This window comes from Vulpes vulpes, chromosome 16 (genome assembly GCF_048418805.1).
Source record: "Vulpes vulpes isolate BD-2025 chromosome 16, VulVul3, whole genome shotgun sequence".
NCBI classification, from domain to species: domain Eukaryota; kingdom Metazoa; phylum Chordata; class Mammalia; order Carnivora; family Canidae; genus Vulpes; species Vulpes vulpes.
The window spans coordinates 19,755,684-19,777,581 of NC_132795.1; the positions used below are offsets into that span (position 1 = coordinate 19,755,684).

Consider the following 21,898-nt stretch of genomic DNA (forward strand, 5'->3'; position numbering starts at 1 on the left):
TCCCTGAACTCCAGGATCACGCCCTAAACAGAAAGAGCTCAACTACTGAGCCATCCAGGCGTCTCCCAAGCCTAATCTTTTAAAATTGAATAGACTGCTTCAGATAAAATAAGTAGATGATGTAAAACTGATTTGTTTTGACTCTAGAGCACATTAGGCCAATATACTCTTTAATTTTCCTTCCCAAATAGATTTTGCTTATGCTAATATAGTTAATATATGTTTTTTTAAAAGATATATTTATTTATTCATGAGAGACACAGAGGCAGAGACGTAGGCAGAGGGAGAAGCAGGCTCCCTGCCGGGAGCCCGATGTGGGATTTGAGGGGGGGGACGGGGGGGGGGGCGGGGGCGGGCTCCAGGATCATGCCCTGAGCCGAAGGCTGCCACTTAACCTCTTGAGGCACCCAGGCGTCCCAGTTTGTTTCTTGGTACAGTTTTGCAGTTGGAGTTGACTTCTCCTGATAGGCCGTGAGAAGAGAATCTGGAATTCAGAATGTTTAAGGATTTATGGACAATAAGCTTCTTCAAACTAATAGGAGTTGACCTGAGGGTAATGGTTTCTAGGTTGTTCCTCTGCCCAGCAGTATTAGCAACAATTGGTAACATGTTAGAAATGCAAATTACAGCCCTAGCCCAGACCTATGGGGTAAAAAGCTGGGAGTGGGGACCCAGCCGGCAGTTAAGTCCTTCTGGTGATTCCTATGTGTGGGGAGGTTTAAGAACCATTACTGTAGGGATATTACAATAAAAGAGATCTTTTTCTTTTTTCTTTCTTTTCTTTTCTTTTCTTTTCTTTCTCTTTCTCTTTCTCTTTCTCTTTCTCTTTCTCTTTCTCTTTCTCTCTTTCTTTCTTGATATCTAGTGCGTTGGTGTTTGAAACAGTAATTGACTTAGGATTTTTTTTTTTTTTTTTTTTTGCTTAATAGATGTAGCAGAGAAAACGTTCTTTATATTCTCAAGTGCAGATTTTGTACTGAGAGTGGTGGGTACTCATTAAAAAAAAGTAATTAAAATAGCATATAGGAACTTTTATCTTTAAATGTACTTGTTTTTCAGGAGGCAAAACCTTCAACTGAGGACTTGGGGGATAAGAAGGAAGGAGAATACATTAAACTCAAAGTCATTGGACAGGTGAGTTTCATTATTTTTCTTGTTTAACTCTCTAAAGTGTAATTTCTGACACAGGAAAAATTATTTATCTTTTTTTTCTTTTTTATTTTTTTTATAAATAAATTAATTTTTATTGGTGTTCAATTTACCAACATACAGAAAAACACCCAGTGCTCATCCCGTCAAGTGTTCCCCTCAGTGCCCGTCACCCATTCCCCGGAAAAATTATTTAAAAGGCAAATTATTTAATGGCATTTTGGGGGCAGCCCAGGTGGCTCAGGGGTTTAGCGCCGCCTTCGGCCCAGGGCGTGACCCTGGAGATCACAGATCGAGTCCCACATCAGGCTCCCTGCGTGGAGCCTGCTTCTCCCTCTGTCTGTGTCTCTGCCTCTCTCTCTGTCTCTCATGAATAAATAAATAAAATCTTTAAAAAAAATGGCATTTTGGGGGCATCTGGGTGGCTCAGTCACTTAAATGTCTGACTTCAGCTTGGGTCATGATCTTGGGATCCTGGGATCCAGCCAGCCTCGGACTTCCCTTCCGTGGGGAGTCTGCTTGTTCCTCTTCCTCTGCCTCCCACTCCTTTTTTTTTTTTTTTTAATTTTTATTTATTTATGATAGTCACAGAGAGGCGGGGGGGGGGGGCGGGGGCGGACAGAGACAAAGGCAGAGGAAGAAGCAGGCTCCATGCACCGGGAGCCCGATGTGGGATTCGATCCCGGGTCTCCAGGATTGCGCCCTGGGCCAAAGGCAGGCGCCAAACCGCTGCGCCACCCAGAGATCCCCTCTGCCTCCCACTCCTGCATGCACATGCTCTTTCTCAAATAATTAAAATCTTTAGAATAAAAATGGCAATTTCACTTACTACATATGCACCTGTTGTTGAAGTTAGAAAAAACTGATAGTGTATTATTGATCTGCTAGACATATTTAGATTATCTTAATTTCTCCAAATATACAAACATTTCTCTTGGTTAGCATCTTCAGTGGCAAATATAGTAAATGCTATTGAGTGATAAAGCTAAGGCCAACCTTAAAGGGCCTCTCAGCCCTTTTCCTGACTCCTTTCTCTTTCCTGGCATTTCTTTTTCCTTGTACTGTATCTTTATTGACCTTTTTTGAGATGTTAACTGATAATTAAGATTAGTTGAAAATTGTTGGAGAAATGAATCTTCATACAATAATCCCCCATTATCTGTGGGGATATATTCCAAGAATCCACTGGATACTTGCAACCATGGACAGTACTGAACCCTGTATTTATTGTGTTTTTTTCCTGTACATTTATACCTCTGTAAAGTTTAATTTGTACATTAGGCTCTGTAAGAGGTTAGCAATAATAGCTAATAATAAAATAGAACAATTATAATTATTGTAATAGAAGTTATGTGAATGTGATCTCTCTCAAAATATCTTATTACTGTACTCACCCTCGTGATGATGTGAGATGATAAAATGCATATGTGATGAGATGAAGTGAGGTAAGTGAAGTAGGCATTGTGGTGTAGTAGGCTACTACATTTAGATTTTTGTATGCACATAATCCTTTTTCTGTTTATGATTATCTTATTTTGAAAAATTTTAGTATTTCACATACTATAAAAATCACCATTTTATTTATTTATTAAATAATTCATTTATTATTTTAAAATATTTTATTATTTATTTGAGAGAGAAAAAGAGAGAGATCCTGGGGTGGGCAGGGAAGGAGTAGAGGGAGAGAGACAAACAGACTCTGTATTGAGCCTGATTGGGGCTCAGTCCCAGTACTCCAAGATCATGACCTGAGCTAAAACCAAGAGTTGGGCACTTAACTGACTGAGCCATCCAGGTGCCTCGAGTTTATTTATTTTTATTTTTTATTTTTAAAAACGATTTATTTATTTATTTGAGAGAGTGTCCATGAGTGGGAGCAGGTGGAGGGGCAGAGGGAGGAGGAGACAAGTAGATGCCCTGCTGAGCAGGGAGCCCAACACAGGACCCATCCCAGGACCCTGGGACCATGACTTGAGCTGAAATCAAAAGTTGGCCACCCAGTTGAGCCACTCAGGTGTCCCCAACGTTCATTTATTTTTTAAAGTAATTTCTGTACCCAATATGGGACTCAAACCTTCAACCTCAAGATTAAGTGTTGCGTGCTCTACTGGCTGAGCCAGCCAGGGACCCCAAAAATCACTATTTAAAGTATATAATTCAGTGACTTTTGTAATGCTGTGCAACCATTACCACTATTTAGTTCCAGAACATTTTCATCATCCCAGAAAGACATGCTGTACTCCTTAGCAGTACTTCCTATTCTCCTCTCCCCCACCAACCCCTAGCAACCACTAATCTATTTTTTGTTTGTGGATTTGCCTATTCTGGACATTTCATATAAATGGGATCATATGATATATGGCCTTTTGTGTCTGGCTTCTTTCATTTAGTATATTTTCAATTTTTCTCTAAGTTGCAGCATGAACCAGTATTTTATTCCTTTTTATGGCTGAATAATATTTCATTGTATGGATATACCACAGTTTGTTATCCATTTGTCAGTTAGTGAACCTTTGGGTTGTTTCCTCATTTTAGTTATAAGTGACATTGCTCTGAACATTCATGTATAAGTTTTTGTGTGGATTTATGTGTTTGATTCTCTTGGATATATATCTAGGTGTGGAATTATTGGGTCTAATACAGTGGACTTTAACTTTTTGAGGAACTGCCAAACTGTCTTCAGTAGTGGCTTTAAAATTTTACATTCCCAGGGAATCCCTGGGTGGCTCAGCGGTTTAGCACTTGCCTTTGGCCCAGGGCGCGATCCTGGAGTTCCGGGATCCAGGAAGCCTGCTTCTCCTTCTGCCTGTGTCTCTGCCTCTCTCTCTCTCTCTCTCTCTCTCTCTCTCATGAATACTTTAAAAAAAAAAAATCTTAAAATTTTACATTCCCAGCAGCAGTGTCTGAAGGTGTAGTTTTTCCATGTTCTGGCTAGTACTTGTTATCTTTTTTTTTCTTTTAAAGATTTTATTTATTTATTCATGAGAGATACAGAGAGACAGGCAGAGATATAGGCAGAGGGAGGAGCAGACTCCTTGTGGGGAGCCCGATGTGGGACTTGATTCCAGGACTCCGGTATCAAGACCTGAGCCAAAGGCAGACACTCAACCACTGAGCCACCCAGGTGCCCTCTATCATTTTTTATTATAGTTGCCCTGGTGTGTGTGAACTGGTATCTCATTGTGCTATATATGTATGTAATCTCTACACCTAACATGGGGCTCGAATTCATGACCCTGAGATTAAGAGTCACATGCTCTTCCAACTGAACCAGCCAGGTACCCCTCATTGTGCCTTTGATTTGCATTCCCCTAATGGCTAATAACGAACATCTTTTCTTTCTTTCTTTCTTTCTTTCTTTCTTTCTTTCTTTCTTTCTTTCTTTCTTTTTATTTATTTATTTATTTATTTATGATAGTCACAGAGAGAGAGAGAGGGGCAGAGAGAGAGAGAGAGAGAGGCAGAGACACAGGCAGAGGGAGAAGCAGGCTCCATGCACCGGGAGCCAGACGTGGGACTCGATCCTGGGTCTCCAGGATCGCGCCCTGGGCCAAAGGCAGGCGCCAAACCGCTGCGCCACCCAGGGATCCCCTGATTAGAGTGTCTTAATAAACTCTGTTAGGAATGTTAAAAAGAATATTTTGGGGATGCCTAGGTGGCTCAGCGGTTGAGTGCCTGCCTTCAGCCCAGGGCATGATCTTGGAGTCTGGGGATTGAGTCCCACATTGGGCTCCGGGTATGGAGCCTGCTTCTCCCTCTGCCTGTGTCTCTGCCTCTCTTTCTCTCTCTGTCTCTCACGAATAAATAAATAAAATCTTAATATATATATATTTTTGGTGGAAGTATAAGTGATAGGGTTTATGCTTCTATTTGTAGTTTATGTGTAATTAAATGATTTGTTTCAAGCAGAGCAAATAGTTTACACAAAGGGATAATTATTTTTCTTTTATCTCCTTAGGATAGCAGTGAGATTCACTTCAAAGTGAAAATGACAACACATCTCAAGAAACTCAAAGAATCATACTGTCAAAGACAGGTTTGTATGTTATGGTATAAATACAATGCTTTATATGTCGTTAAATTTTCTTGTAAGGAAAATTGTCAAAAGAAAAATCTTTTATTATTTTCACCATTAGCAGATCAAGGAGAAAACTCCTTATACCTTGTTTAATTGCCTTTTTCCCATTGTGGCCCATTTCAAAATTTGAATTCATAAGGTATGTGGAATTATTTTGAAAAGCAACTCAGAGTTGTAAAGATAGCTATATGAATGTTTCTATCTTAATGGCTCACCAGTATATAGAACAGTAAAGGCGATTTTTGGTGATCACTGTGAAATTTCCTTGTTTTTAATCATGCCTGGTTAGCCATATGTTAAACTTAAGTACTAATATTATCTTTGTAAATAGTACTACAGATTACTGCTAATTGCATTCTGTTTTCAACATCAAGGGATTTTCTTTTTTTTTCTTTTTTTAAATCATAAAGGAGGCTTGTTTATACAGATTCTCAAATTCTGGTCTTCGTAAGCTCAATTTATTAGAGCAATAACGAATTCCTTTAATCTACTTAGATTGAAAGTCAGTCTCTACCACTGTCTGACTGTGGGGTCTTAGACAAGTTATATGCCTTGTTTCTCCCTTAGTAGAGGGGGAACGTTACCTACATCATGCAGATGACCTACACAAAGCTCTTAACATGAGGCTTAAAAATGCTCAATAAGTGTTAATCATTATTAATGAAATAGAAAATGTAATTGAAATTAGTATATATAGGAGACAACTAAGATCTTAATAATGGAATCATATTACATGATATTAACTTAGAATAATACAGGTTTTATTTTTAGAAGGTTTGCTTTTTTATAGTTTAAATTTGTAACCAGCATAAAATAAAAATCATTTCTGCCAGAAGAGATCACTTAGGTGTTAAGATAAGTAAAACAAACATTTGTCTCTGGTTTTTTTTTTTTTTTGTCTCTGTTTTTGATGTTAGTTGCTAAACTCAGTAATATTCGATTAATAGGGGTTCAGTTAGTTCACATTTTAATAATATTGCTGGAAGCTAAAATGGAGATGTTCACAGGGAAGTGCACTCTGCACTGAGAGGCATTGTCACTTAATCCTCATAGCACCTAGTCTTTTCACCCCATCTATAGATGATGGAGTTGATTATTGAGGCAAAACAATACAAAGTAAAGAGTTAAATCACAATGCTAAAGTGAAAACTAAACTTTGATCCAAGATGAAGGTGCTAGGTTTGGGGAGGTTAAAAAAAAAAAAAAAGAATCAATTTAGAATCATTTCCAACTTTCTCATTTATGCTTCAGAGTATACTTTATAGTCTTTAGAAAAAGTTTTTATGCTTCACAGAGGTTTGATAATCTTTTTATTTACTTATCTACAAGGAATAGGAAATTTCATTTATCTGAAATATTTACATATTACCCGATAGAGATTGAAAAGTATATAAATATTTATCGAATCATTTTTACATTTTGATGTTATAGATTGGTTTCTATAGAAACTTCTTTGACCCCAACACAAGATAAAGTCCATGTCATCACAGGTTTACTGTAGCTTACCTGGCTAGCTACTGTGCTTTACTAAATTTCTGTGATTTAAAACTAATTTTGCTTAAAACTAATTTAGCTTGTATGGTTGGAAACTAGTGAGAGTGCTCATCCAATTTCTGATTTTATCTTTTATGTTAGCTTAGAGATTTTAGAGGAATCCGGATAGAATAGTGGTTAAGAGCATAAGCTTAGGAACACATTGGGCCTTAAATTGCTGTCTAGCTTATATACCCTCTCCATGCCTTAGATTCTTTAGCTGTAAAATGAAGGTAAGGTGATAGTACCTACCATTCCAGGGTTGTTGCGATGAACATTATGATTATATATGTGAAATACTTGGTATAGGGAGGGCCTAGCAAATAAGTGGTGCTCAACAAATGGTAATTATGATAGAATAGATATATCTAGCTTTATGTTCAATGCATTCTATTGAAGCTTTCATACTTGCTTTTTGTGCATCAAAGTTCCTAGTATATGTTTTAAGATTTGTGTGTGTGTGTGTGTGTGTGTGTGTGTGTGTGTGTATATATATATATATATATGTTTTGTTTTTTTGTTCTTTTTTTACTTTTTTAGGGAGTTCCAATGAATTCACTCAGGTTTCTCTTTGAAGGTCAGAGAATTGCTGATAATCACACTCCAAAAGAAGTGAGTCTAATTTCTTCTTTGAGTGAAGAAAAATGTTAAATCCTGCATTGAATGATTTGGTTCCCTTGTATTAAGCTACCCTTTTCTTGAACATTATCTGATTTAGGTGGTATATCATTTGTCAGAAAAAGTCTTTTGAGTTGAACTTTCTGTATATTGCCTTAAAAAGTGCCAATAAAAAGAGAGGTGGTGGGGTTTCTGGCTGGTTTAGTGGGTAGAGCATGCAGCTCTTGATCTCAGGGTTGTGTATTTGAGCCCCATTTTGGGTATAGAGATTACTTAAAAATAAAATCTTAGATGGAAAGTGGGAATTGAGTATTGCAATTGTCTTAAGGCACATTTTGTTTTAAAGAGGAACAAGTATTCCTCAAATTTGGCAAATTTTTGGTGCACTTTCATGGTGATGGTGACCTTTTATGGTTCAATTTTGACATTTGACCCATTTTGAGAACTTAATATAGAAGTTTAGTATATATTAATATATTTGGCTCTGTCACCCTGATTTGTGTTTTTTAATGCTTCGGTGTCTTTAATTGTTTCATTGTATGGACTCTTTGTTTATATATCCCCCCTCCCCTGAGAGGTATCTGAAAGTAATAAAGTGTGGGAGAGAGTATGTATGTGTGTGTGCTTTTATATTTATACAGATTTCCCCCTCCAAATACAAGATAACATTTTTGATATTTCTGATAGTCGGAATGATGATGTATTGTTATTCATTTTTTATTTTGAAACATTTCAAACTTAGAGTTGTTATAAGCCTAGTATATAATATTATCCCATATAACTTTTTCATTAGATTCACCTGTTTTTAATGTTATGATACATTTGCTTTATCACTTTTTCTGTATACACATATTATTAGTGGTAAATCACTTGAGGTTAATTTACAGATATGACCTTTTACCCTTAAATATTTTAGTTACCCCCAAAGAGCCACAGTTAAATTATCAAATATAGGAGACTTGACATTGCTACAGTACTCTTATTGAATATGCAGTCAAATAGACTTTTCTATTTATCCCAGTAAGGTCCCTTTATAGCCTTTTTATTTATTATTATTATTTTTTTATTTTAAAGATTTTATTTATTCATGAGAGACAGAGAGAGAGAGAGAGAGAGGCAGACACAGGCAGAGGGAGTAGCAGGGGAGTAGCAGGCTCCATGCAGGGAGCCTGACGTGGGATTCGATCCCGGGTCTCCAGGATCACATCCTGGGCCAAAGGTGGCGCCAAACTGCTGAGCCACCTGGGCTGCTCTCTTTATAGCCTTTTTAAAAAAAAACTTGACCTAGGATCTCATCTAGGATTAGTGTCTTCTAACTAGTTATTATCCTTCTTTGGCTTCCTTTGATCTGGAACAGTTAGTCTTTGTTTTAAATCACACTGACATTTTTTTAAAGAGTTCAGGCCATGTTTTAGAATGTCCTTCAGTTTGGGTTTGTCTGATGTTGCCTCATGATTAGATTCAGTTTTGTATTTTTGGTAGTAGCAGTACAGAGTGAAGCTATGTACTTCTAAGTGCATCACATCAGGAAGTACAGGATGTTCATTTGTTTTGTTATGAGTAACATTAACTTTGGTCAACTTTAGTCAAGGTGGCAACTGGCAGATTTATTCATTGTAAAAAGTTATTTTCCTTTTAAATTAATCAGTAATTTCTGGGGAGATACTTTGTTTTTTTTTTTTTTTTTTAAGATTTTTTTTTAATTTTTTTTTTTTGTATTTATTTATGATAGTCACAGAGAGATAGAGAGAGAGGCAGAGACACAGGCAGAGGGAGAAGCAGGCTCCACGCACCGGGAGCCCGACGTGGGATTCGATCCCGGGTCTCCAGGATCGCGCCCTGGGCCAAAGGCAGGCGCTAAACCGCTGCGCCACCCAGGGATCCCTGGGGAGATACTTTGAAATTGTGATTATTCTTTAAATATTGGCCAGTGGTGGCCTCTTCAAGTTGGTGTCTGTGTTCTTTTTTGATATGTCTCCCTTCTTTTTTCAAGTTTTTATTTTGAAATAATTTCCATCTTACAGGAAACTTGCAAGAATGGTACTAAAAATTTTACTCTCTTCTACCTAGATTGGCTTTTAAATTTTTGCTACCTTTAGTTATTTCTTTCTGCCCGTGTATATGTGCATTTATTACCAGAACCACTTGGGAGTAGGTTGCAGACACCACTGTCATTAGTAAATGATACTTGATACTACTTGATAGTGTGTATTTCTTAAGATCAAGTAGATTGTTTTACATAACCATAGTACTCTTATCAAATTCAGGACACTTAACACTGTTAGAATACTTTACAACCTAATTTTATCATTTGTCCTAATTACATCTCCTATAACAAATTTTCTCCTCCATCACATGATCCAGTTCAGTATTAAGATTTTTTATTTAGGTTTCTCTTTAATCATCTTTAATTTAGAACAGTTCCTCAGCCTTTCTTTGTCTTTCATAACATTTACATTGTTAAAGGGTACAAACCAGTTATTTTCTAGAAAGTCCCTCAATTTGGTCTGGTCTATTTCCTCGTGATTAGATTCAGGTTATGCATTTTGGGCTGGAATACTACATAAATGGTGATGTGTCTGTCTTAGAATGTAATATCTGGAGTATACAAAGTCAGTCCCTTATTGATAATGTTTATTTTTATCACTCAATTTAACTTTTTTTTTTTTATTACAGTGTAATTGTTATTTTTCCTGTTGTAATTAGTGGAAACATACTTTGAAACTATGAAACTACATGAATATCCTCTTTGTCATCAAACTTTCCCCTGGTTTAGTATCCACCTACTTTTTTTTTTTTTATAACTTTTTAAAAAGATTTTATTTATTTATTCATGAAAGACACACAGAGATAGAGAGAGGCAGAGAGAGAAGCAGGCTTCATGCCAGGAGCCCGATGTGAGACTCGATCCCAGAACTCCAGGATCACGCCCTGAGCCAAAGGCAGGCGCCAAACCACTGAGCCACCGGGATCCCACCACCTACTTTCTTGAGTACTTTTTTTCTTTTCTTTTAAGTTATCTCTACACCCAACATAGAGCTTGAACTCTCAACCCTGAGATGGAGTCTCATGTTCCACTGAGCCAGCCCGGTGCTCCTTGAGTACTTTCTTAATGTTTGGCACAATAAGATGTTTCAAACTCATCTTGTATTTTCCCTGTCCTTTTTTTTTTTTTTTTTTAAAGATTTTATTTATTTATTCATGATAGACATAGAGAGAGAGACAGAGACACAGGCAGAGGGAGAAGCAGGCTCCATGCCGGGAGCCTGACGTGGAGCTCGATCCTGGGGCTCCAGGACCACGCCCCGGGCCAAAGGCAGGCACTAAACCACTGAGCCACCCAGGGATCCCCGTATTTTCCCTGGCCTTATTTGATATAATCTCCACTTGATTTTAGCCAAAAGGCTGAGAAGTGATAATTTGATAAAATCTCTACAACACAGTAGATACTGACTATATTTAAGTGCCACATTCCTCAATGTCATTGAAGCTGACTGCTTCATATTTTCCATAACTGGAGGATATGTGGTGCCTCCCCAACTTAAAGGTTTCTTGTAATGTTGCATTTTATTCCTTGCAATCTTTATAGGCTATATACGCAACTAAAATTAAGTTTTGGGGCACGTGGCTGTCTAAATCAGTTGAACATGTGATTCTTGATCTTGGAGTTGTGAGTTCGAGCCCCGCGTTGGGTGTAGATGTTACTTAAGGATAAAATCTTTAAATAAAGTTCTAACAGCATCTTTAATAATTATTTTAATATACAAATATACACCACAATCAAGATATCCATAACACTAGAGGCAGTGTAATCACTTAAAAAGTCCTAAATCCATGTGTGTGTGTGTTTTTTTTTTTTTTTTAAGATGTATTTATTAGAGGGGTGCCTGGATGTCTCAGTGGGTTAAGCATCTGCCTTTGGCTCAGGTCATGATCCCAAGGTCTTGGGATTAAGCTCCATGTTGTTGGGCTCTGCTCAGCAGGGAGTCTGCTTCTCCCTCTGCGTGCCGTTCTGCCTAACTGAATGCCCTCACTCACACTGTCAAATAAATAAAATCTTAAAAAAAAAAAAAAAGATAGCATGAGCATGGGGAGGAGGGACTGGAGGAGAGGGAGAAAGAATCTAAGAATCTCAAGTAGATTTCAGCTGAGTGTGGAGCCCAAACATGGGGCTTGATCTCACAATTCTGAGATCATGACCTGAACTGAAACCAAGAGTTGGATGCTCAACCGACTGAGCCACCCAGGCACCCCTGTCTGTTTTATTTTTAGATTTCTTACTCTTTTCACATTTTGTAATTCACCAAAAATATCACCTATAACTTTTCTCATTAGAGATTACTGATTTTAGACTTCCTTTTATTTTTCATTTGCTTTTGTGATCCACTGTAATTTAGTGGAAACTATACTAGTTTTTGTTTTCAGTCTGCCTGTTAACAATGCTTCTGAACCCTGACTGCACACCAGAATCAACAAATTGATGTTCCTTTACCCTCACTGAGGGTGATACCTGGATTTCTGTGGGACACCATGCTCCCTTACGTACTCTTTTCTTTTTTAAATAAAGAATATTCATAGTTGAAAATAATAAAAAGCAAACTACCAGAGTATATGAAATGGAAAGTAAACATATTCTGATTATCTCTGCATTCCTATTTCTCAGAGGCAGCCATTGTTAATAGTGTCTTTAAGAAAAAATTCTAGAATATTTCAGTGCATATAGGACACATCAAAAAAACAAAACACCAAAACAACCACACTATTAATTGCCTTTGCTTTGCTTAGCATTCTGTAAAAGGCATTTTGAAGGACCCCCTTTTTTTCTTTAAGGATTGAGAGGGGCTAGGCTGACAAATCTAGCTTGTAAAATTGGAGTTATCAAGTAAGAGTAGATGTCTAGATAACGTTTCTTTTTTTTTTAAATTTTTATTTATTTATGATAGTCACACACACAGAGAGAGAGAGAGAGAGGCAGAGACACAGGCAGAGGGAGAAGCAGGCTCCATACACCGGGAGCCCGACGTGGGATTCGATCCCGGGTCTCCAGGATCGTGCCCTGGGCCAAAGGCAGGCGCAAAACCGCTGCGCCACCCAGGGATCCCATAGATAACGTTTCTACATTCAGAGTGGTCACTATCAAAATAGTAAACTGCCAGAAGGAATTATAGATGACAAAGCAAACCACTTCAAAATGAATCCCTAGGCAGTATTTTTCTAACTAAAACCACCTATATATATATATATTTTTTTTTTAAAGATTTTATTTATTCATGAGAGACACAGAGAGACAGGCAGAGACACAGGCAGAGGGAGAAGCAGGCTCCATACAGGGAGCCCGATGTGGGACTGGATCCCAGGTCTCCAGGATCACGCCCTGGGCTGAAGGTGGCGCTAAACCGCTGAGCCACCAGGGCTGCCCAAAACCACATATTTTAAAGTGAGATCAAGTTTTTTGAAATAAAGAGATTCTATCAAGTATCTTGATTCTATCAAGTAATTACATCTAAAAGTAAAATGGTTTTCTGGAAGATACACCATCAAACTATTGTTTAAACTATGAAATACATGTTTCATTAGATTTAAAACTCCTTTGAGGTATTTTTAAAAAACACACTTTAGGGATGCCTGGGTGGCTTCGTGTGTTAAGTGTCCAACTCTTGATTTCAGCTCAGGTCATGATCTCAGGGTTGTGAGATTGAGCCCCATGTCGGGCTCCATGCTGAGCCTGCTTAAAATTCTCTGTCTCCCTCTCCCTCTGCCCCTCTTCCCACCCCCCACCTTGCTCATGTATGCATGGTATGCTCTAAAAAAAATAAAAAATAAAAAACACTTTATATGCTGAATAGACTGGGAGGTGAACTGGCTCAGCAGGGTTAGATGAATGACTTCACAGCCAGAATCAGGAGGAAAGACATACCGCTATGTTCTTTAGATTAAAGGAAACCCAGGGACGCGTGGGTGGCTCAGCGGTTGGGCATTTGCCTTCGGCTCAGGGCGTGATCCTGGATTCCCAGGATTGAGTCCTGCACTGGTCTCCTTGCATGGAGCCTGCTTCTCTTCCCTCTACCTGTGTCTCTGCCTCTCTCTCTGGGTCTCTCATGAATAAATAAATAAATAAAATCTTAAAAAAAAAATAGGAAACCCAGATTCTTAATCTTAGAGCAGGGTAACTATGGATCACTTCTGTATCTTTTTGCATTTTAAAACAATGGCCACATAATTGCAGCCAATGAAAAAATTAGTGCTTTTATATTCTAACATATTTTTTTATCCTCTTACAGCTGGGAATGGAGGAAGAAGATGTGATTGAAGTTTATCAGGAACAAACAGGGGGTCATTCAACGATTTAGATATTCTTTTTATTTTTTTTCTTTACCCTCAATCCTTTTTTATTTTTAAAAATAGTTCTTTTGTAATGTGGTGTTCAAAACGGAATTGAAAACTGGCACCCCATCTCTTTAAAACATCTGGTAATTTGAATTCTAGTGCCCATTATTCATTATCACTTGTTTTCATTGTGCTGATTTTTGGTGATCAAACCTCAGCCCCCTTCATATTGCCCTTTCCTTTTTAAAAATTACATGTGTGCACAGAGAGGCCACCTTTTCCAGGACTGTGCATTTTCAGGCTTGTGATAAATAAGATCGACCAATACAAGTGTTCATGATGACTTTCCAATTGGCCCTGAAGTTCTAGCATGTGATTGCTTCACTCCTGGACTATGACTTTCAGTGGGAGATGGAAGTTTTTCAGAGAACTGAACTGTGGAAAAATGACCTTTCCTTAACTTGAAGCTTCTTTTAAAATTTGAGGGTCTGGACCAAAAGAAGAGAAATATCAGGCTGGAGTCGAGAAGACAGAGATGATGAGAGTAAATGACTAACTCCAAAGATGGCTTCACTGAAGAGAAAGCATTTTAAGATAAAAGTCTTGTCAGAAGATCCCAGAAAAGTTCTAATTTTCATTAGCAGTTAATAAAGTTATTCATGCAGAAGTGTATTCAACAGAACACTGCTCTTTTTGATTTTATTTGTACTTTTTGGCCTGGGATATGGGTTTTAAATGGACATTGTCTGTACCAGCTTCATTAAAATAAACAAAATATTTGTAAAAACCGTACTAATGTTCATTTTATTTTTAATTGTATAGAAAGAAAAAAGAAAATGCCTAAAAGTTTTCTTGCATAATACTGGAAATTATTGTTTGTACATGGTACAAATAAATTTTTCAGTACTGTACAGTGATGATGATCATGACTTTGAAGCACTGAAAGCTACTGAAGTGCCTTTGAATTAAGGATTTAATTAAGGCCACGCTACCTTCTTAAATACTCAGTGTTCTGTTTTTTTTTTTTTTTTTAACTTGATATTCTTGTATGGTGCATATCTATGATATAGTTACCCAGTCATGTTGAATAAATGGGCATGCCAAAAATTAATTGATTCATATTGATAATTCTAAGTTTTTCCTTTAACAATTTACAGAATGTTTTCTGCTTAGGTTAAGGTTTGGTATACTTTGTTTATATTTGTTTATATTTTCTTTTTATTTCATCTTAAATATTTAAACTTTGTATAAAATTAAAGTACTAAATTAGTTCCTATTAGAGGGCTTAGCTTTTTAACTCTTAACGAATCACAGGATTTAGTATATGTATGCATACACATAATCCTCTTTCGTGTTATTCCAGGTAGAATGTCATCTGAGTACTTTAGAAGAGCAAATAAAACTTATCTCTAATACATTTTATAAACCGTTATAGCTTAAATACCCTATTCAAGTCACCTGTTAAAAATAATTGGCTTGCCTTACAAATTCCTATGTCTGACCCTAACTGAAAAATTATTTGTGTTGTACATGTTTAGCTTAGGTAAATTAGCGCCTTTAGACTGTCACCTGGCATTTATCATATTATATTAAGTAGTAACTAGGAATGGGGCCCTTTTCTGAAAAATCCTCATTGAATTGCATATTTCTTTCAGGCCTGAGTAACAAACTTGATAGGCTATTTGAGCTATTCAGAATGCAAGAGTATGTAGTTGGTATCTTAATTTTGTTTGTATCTCTGAAGGTTAGCATTTAGGTGGTAGAGTTTAGCTCTGGGGAAATAAACTTATTCAGTTTATTGGATTCTTCTAAATACGTTGCATTCTGCTATGGTTAACTTATTAAAATGTGCTTATCTGGTGTAGTAGTGCTGGTAAACTAGGACTTTCACAGCAACAATTTTATAGAATATCAGATTTGAAAAGGAACCTTGAATAACATTTAGTGTAGCTGCTCTACCTGGTGCTTGACTGCAACATCCTAAATTTGTAAAAGAAGGGAGAAAATAAAGTCGGTAATGGTAATTTCCCCCACAAGGATGTTTTCCTTGAGTGCTCTTTCTTCTGTTCTTGTATTATTTGAAATGCTCCTTTCTTACCTGCTTAAGCATTGTTGAATGACTTGAATGAATGAATGAATGAATGTGCAAGTAGGATGAACAATTCTGAGAAAAAGTTTGCGACATATTTAAAATCACTGACTGATAGTGTTTTGGCCATTTTATTTTCTGTTTTACAAATAAAGCAAATAGCTAAAAGTCATCAAATCTAAGCAAGTCTGATAATAGCAATACAGAATAAAAATTACGCTGGACTTCTGGATTGTAGAAGTATGGTTCCTGTAAAGAGCAAATACTTTACAGCATTGGTGAGAAATTTGAGGGAATCCTCTGCAAATACTCTGTTTTCAGCTGCAGATGGTGAAGTTTAGAGTAGGGCCAAAGGAAATTTGTAGGAAAATTCAAGTTCAGATACTGCTTGCTTTAACATCCTTTTATATATCTTGCTTGTAAAGCTCTCTCACCCCTTTTAATGATCATTCTAGGATAGATACTTAAAGAAATGTTAAAGAAAAATTAAGATTATACCTTAATAGAGTATGATTTTTAAAAACGGGGAAATTATGGTGGTGCGGTGGGTTGAGCGTCCCACTCTTAGTTTCAGCTTGGGTCGTGATCTCAGTGTTGTGAGATCGAGCTACACATTGGGCTCTGCACTCAGGGTGGAGTCCACTTGAGATTCTCTCTCTGCTCCTCCCCACAGCTTGTGCTTTCTGTCTAGATAAATGAATAAATCTTTAAAAAAAATGGGGAAGTTATGTGAGTGGTTGGATCTTAAAGGCATAGGAACAAATCCTCAAGATTTGTTAATTATCGAGTCTAGAACAGGACTGTCCAGAGAACTTTCTGTGATGTTGGAAATGTTCTACATCTGTACTGTCCAGTAAGGTAGCCAGTAGCTACATGTGGCTATTGAGCACTTGAAATGTGGTTAATATAGCTGGAGAACTGAATGCTTAACATATTTAAAGTTATATGTGGCTACTTAATTGGCCAGTGTAGCTCTAGAATCTATATTTGAGGAAGTGAGAATACCTTGAATAAAATGGCTCGTTTTGTTCAAATGAACATTTATCAAGAGATTACCTTGTTTTAAATGGACAAATTTTAGATTCTTAGGATGAAATGTATGTGTTTTTGCCTTATAGAGAATGAAGTTCTTAATACATGAACTCCTTAGCTTATTCAGAATTATTTGCATTATAGAATTTCCACTAATCTGCAACTCTTTCAGACACACTGACTGTGAAATGAAATACTTCAAGTCAGGTATGTGTGGTGGGAAGGGGTAGTGGGAATTGAGGTCCTAGAGTGAAGTTCAGTGTCGGTTGAGGTGAACTCGATGAAATGGAATATCATTTCCATTATTAGAATTTCTGTCACCACCTCCCAACTTACTTTTTAGTTTTCTTCTAGCCTTAAGATCTGGGTATTTGTAGAAACTGGAAGTAAGAGTAGACCCACGATCTGGAAATGTTCCGTGTCCACTGCAGGCCACTGGCTTCCTTATAGAGTTCTTGATGGAAATGAAGTCGTTTCTTCAAAGCATCTTTTTGCCTAAGGAAACAACCCGCCCACAATCCCAATATGGTTAAGCATCCTAGAAATTTCCCTTAGAAGCTAGTAGAAGAACTTTGGATTTGAGCAATCATCAGCTAGACTGGGGGCTACTGATCTTGCATTTTAGTGGAAGATCATACTCTATTCATTTAGTGACTTTACACATGAGTTTTAGAGTTTCATGAGCCTTTTACTGGAAAAGTAAAAGGAAAGTTCTTAAACTTGTATCGCTGGAACGGACTCCCTTGTTTCAAACAGGAGGAAACGGGCCAGAGAAATTAAAAGTACCTGGGCCAATGTCATGCAAGTGAAGATGAAACAGCCAGCGTGGAATGAGGCTCGACCCCTCACACACCTCTTTAGTTACCTGGTTTCCTGGTCTCAGCTACTTGGACTAGCTTTACAAAATTGTTTAGCTTGCTTTTGGTCTTGATGCTTATGAACTCAGTCTTGCTGCTATGATATGTAGAATATTAATTTTGACTTGAATCAAGACTTCTGTAATGATATGTTTTTTAATTCACCTAACAGGTGGGGGGAAAATGTTGAATAAAGCCCAGGAGTGGAATAACTCAAGATTAGGTAGAAAAGCTTGAAATAAAATTGTTCTGACTGCCTTCTCTTCCTAGTCTCCTAAGGGGTACTTCATTAGCTTAGATTCAACGTAAGTTGTAGAAAATACATTTCAGGGGGTAAAACTGTTTAGTCAAGATTGGACTCACATGGTTTTTTGTGTTGTGCTTCTTTACCCTTCAAATTTGATGGTTCTAAAGAGGGATGTCTGTTGCTTTCACTAAGGAGTAGAAATTCATGAGAAAGCAACTATAGGGGACCTAACTTTTAAAGAGTGTGTCGAAACCAAGCTACTCAAGAAATTCATTATCAGGGGGCATGGGTGGCTCAGTCGGTTAAGCATCTGCCTTTGGTTCAGGTCATGATCCTAGGGTCCTGGGATCGAACCCTGCATTGGGCTCCCTGCTCATTGAAGAGCCTGCTTCTCCCTCTCCCTCTGCCCTTCTCTGCTGCTCATTCTCTCTCTCTCAAACAAATAAAAATATTAACAACAACAACAACAACAAAAAGAAACATGCTATCATCAGAAAGATGAAATGATCATTATACTATTGTAAAAGAAAAGAGGGGGAATGCCATTGGCCTTTGTTATATTAGTTCTGTACTATTACTTCAATGACCTCATCTGGAAGTATTCTTTGTGCCTTGTTCACTTGGTTCCAGCCATACTGACTTTCTTTTTATTATTATTATTTTTTTAAAGATTTTATTTATTTATTCATGAGAGACACAGAGAGAGAGAGAGAGAGGCAGAGACACAGGCAGAGGCAGAATCAGGCTCCATGTAGGGAGCCCGACGTGGGACTGGATCCCGGGCCTCCAGGATCACACCCTGAGCTGCAGGCGGCGCTAAACCACTGCGCCACCAGGGCTGCCCCTCTGACTTTCTTTTATTCCTCCAACATGCCAGTTTCATTCCTTCCTTTGAACCTCTGCACTCACTGTGTACCTGTTGGAATATTTTTCTCCCAGATGTTTATGTGGCTCTTTGTCATTCAGGTTTCACTTTATATAACAGTTTCTCTGAGAAGTTTTGCCCTCGCTGACCAATCTAAACTAAGCCTCCTGCAATCCTATCACATGTTTAAAACTTTTTCTATATAGCATCTATTAGCAGCTGAAAAAAAATACTTGTCTCCCTACCCCCAGCTGTAGAATATAAATGCCAAGGGAGAAGAGACCTCTGTTTGCTTACTCCTGAATTCCCAGCATCTAGAAGAGTGTTTGGCACACAACAGGTAACCAAAAAATACTGAGAAAGGCAGTGGTTCAGAATTGGTGTGTGTGTGTGTGTGTGTGTGAGATGTGGTCCTGACACTGCCCACCTCACGATTTAGCCTTGATCAAGATCCTTCTCCCTCTTTGGGACGAGTTTCTCACCTGTAAACTAGAGGGCTGAGATAGATAACATCTAAACACCCTTCCAGCTTCAATACAAGTTCTATAAGCCATGAAGAAATTCTGACATTGGCAGGAAAAAGAATCTGTTTTTTTAATGCTTCCAAACCATGCTTATGGAAAGTGGGAGACCTTCAGTGTCCAAAGGCAGCACTAGCACTAGGGAATCAAGCCCTTGAAACAATCTCCGTGTGGCAACCGTTGCCGAAATATCCCCTACCTGGCTTGTTCCTGTGCTTGTTTCATAGCTTCCTCCAGAGCCAGCCTGGCTGCTTCCTCCTCCCTTTGCCTTCTCTCCTCTGCTTCCAGCTGCGCCTTCTCTTCTGCTTCCTGCTTCCTATGCTGGTACTCTAGCCGTTCTTCTTCAGCCATCTCCATCAGGCGTTTCTGTTCTTCTGCTAACTGCATTTCCAATTCCTTCTCCTTCTGCCTCTCAACCTCTACGGAATAAAAGAGGGGGTAGGCTCAGCAGGGGTCTCATTAGTGGAGAAATCTAACTCTCAAGTCTGATTCCCAGGGATTCCCCATGAGATGGTGTGCAGCTTACCTGCCAGGAGGCTGCCAGCTCCTGTGGGGATCATGTTGGGGTCAGTTTAGGAGTCCTTTATCAAGCACCTACTATGTGCAGTGCACTGTGCAATTAGTACAAAACCTTGGCGGAAAGTTTTCCAGGGCCTAGGGTGCTCACGGGTGGTATGCAGATAGTTGGGGAGAGGCATCAGATCAGGATCTGGAGAAATTTTGTGCTGACTCGGCTGACCTGACCAGCCTAAAGAGTGTCATTTGCTCAAGTCCCTTCCTCTTCCTCAAAAGTGAGGCTGTAGAGATTCTACATCTCAGCACCCGAAAGGGCAGGCTGCCCGAAGCTATCCAGATGGTCGTTTCCGTCTGCTAGGGAAGGAAGCAAGGAGCAGGGCTGTGTCTCCAATGTAGGCAGCTTCCGAGCAGTACTAACATGGCAATGGGAGGGGCAGGGTCCCAGGTCAGGAGAGGGCTGAATTAGCGGGGCCCAAGAGTCATTTCCACAAGTGAGTCTGTCTTATTTTGATCTTCTATCTTGACTCACTGTAGTCACTCATATTAATCACTTTGAAAAAAAAAATAGCTTATACATTTAGAGTGCTTCACACAGTAAGGCCTAGGATAGGAATAACTCTGGGGAGATTCAAATGAACACCCACAGTGGGATAAAAATACTTCTGCCCCAGATAGGAGAGGCAGATTGCTCCAGAACCCCTCCTCACCAGCTCGCTTGGCTTCTTCCTGCTGCTTTTTTCTCTGTAGTTCTTGCAGTTTCCTCCAGAACTCCTCCTGTTGCTGCCGGACTCTCTCCTGGGCCACTTGCAACCGATGTTGCTGTTTCCTCTCCTCCTCCTCCTGCCGCTGCCGTTCTTCTTCCAGTCTCTGCTTCCACAGGCTAAGAAAACCCACAGGATGGTCAGGGAAATGGCAGAAAATACTGGGACATCCTTGTGAGACTAGCCAACAGGCAGGGCCCCTGGTGGAGGCTTTGCAGCCCCTGGTCAATGCTCTGGAGTGACCTGTTCAGAGGACATTTTGGTGTCCAAGGGAAGCCTGAGTAAAGAGCTGAAGCCAGAACACAACTGACCTGGAACCAGAAGCTCCAAGCTTCACCACACAGCTCAGTGCTCTGGCGTCGGGGCATTAAGTTCCCAGAGCTTCGTTTCCCCCTCTTACAAGATGAGTTTTAAAACTCTAGTCTCAACAGGGTTGTTGTAAAGATTAAATTAAACGAGTCAGGGCACCTGGGTGGCTCAGGGCATGATCCTGGGGTCCTGAGATTGAGTCCCACATCGGGCTCCCTGCAGGGAGCCTGCCTCTCACTCAGTGTCTCTCATGAATAAATAAATAAAATCTTTTAATTAATTAATTAATTAAATGAGTCAAGGCTTATGAAAGAATTTAGAACAACGTGGAGAGTCATAGGGGCTCAACAAATATATGCAGGGCTGCATTACAAGCCCTTCCAAGAAGATCCCATGAACATGTACCTGGAGTAACCCTCATGGCTAAGACACTACACCTTATCTTTGGTCCAGGTTGTCCCTAGGATAACTGAGGACAGAGAAAAATGAGATGTGCTGTTTTACTCCTGGGCACGAGTCTCAGAACGCACTACGTCCCTAGAGGAGGTCAGCCCCGGCCTTGTGTGGCTGTGGCTGCCTCCTGCGTGGTCGCAGCCTCGGGGGATCTACGCACCGGTTCTCCTCCGCGCGGGCCCGCTGCTCCAGCTCCAGCTCCTCCTTCATCCTCTCCGCCTTCTCCAGCTGCTCCTGAAGGAGCCGCCTCTGCTCTTCCTGGTCCCTTCGCCTCCTCTCCACTTCCAAGCGTCTCATCTCAGCCCTCTCTGCTCGCAGCCTGTCCCGGGACGCTCCCTCTTGCTCCCTCTCGGTGAGGAGGGCCTGAGGAACCAGAGTGAAAAGCAGAGCTTGTGTCGGGGCGAGCCCTCCTCCGCACAGCCCGGTGGTGCCTCTCAGCAGCAGCAGACCACGGAGTGGTTTCCACACTGACTGCAGCCCGTGGCTTGGGCTCTGGGGTCTGACTGGCCCGCATCCAAGTCTCTTATTTGCTTCAGGATTTGG

General features: G+C 39.3%; 2 protein-coding genes across 9 annotated transcripts in view; one reads left to right on the forward strand and one right to left on the reverse strand.

Annotated features, from left to right (window-relative positions):
* The window catches only part of SUMO1 (small ubiquitin like modifier 1), a 29,472-nt gene extending 13,731 nt beyond the window's left edge, over positions 1-15,741 (forward strand). Inside the window, exons 2-5 of the mRNA XM_026002528.2 lie at positions 1,060-1,134; positions 5,108-5,185; positions 7,301-7,372; positions 13,660-15,741. Of these exons, the coding sequence (XP_025858313.1) occupies positions 1,060-1,134; positions 5,108-5,185; positions 7,301-7,372; positions 13,660-13,728 (294 nt within the window). The 3' untranslated portion in view covers positions 13,729-15,741. The remainder of the gene's footprint in view (positions 1-1,059; positions 1,135-5,107; positions 5,186-7,300; positions 7,373-13,659) is intronic.
* KIAA2012 (KIAA2012 ortholog) overlaps positions 223-21,898 on the reverse strand; it is a 122,754-nt gene continuing 101,078 nt past the window's right edge. For 5 of the 8 annotated variants that reach the window (XM_072741966.1, XM_026002529.2, XM_072741969.1 and 2 more), the window contains 4 exons: positions 21,516-21,718; positions 20,540-20,712; positions 19,516-19,735; positions 15,910-17,321 (listed from right to left, as the gene is read on the reverse strand). In XM_072741966.1, coding sequence (XP_072598067.1) covers positions 17,183-17,321; positions 19,516-19,735; positions 20,540-20,712; positions 21,516-21,718 — 735 coding nt within the window. In that variant the 3' untranslated portion in view covers positions 15,910-17,182. Of the gene's footprint in view, positions 485-15,909; positions 17,322-19,515; positions 19,736-20,539; positions 20,713-21,515; positions 21,719-21,898 lie in introns of those variants that run through there. The other 3 variants (XM_072741970.1, XM_072741967.1, XM_072741964.1) reach the window with 2 other exon arrangements.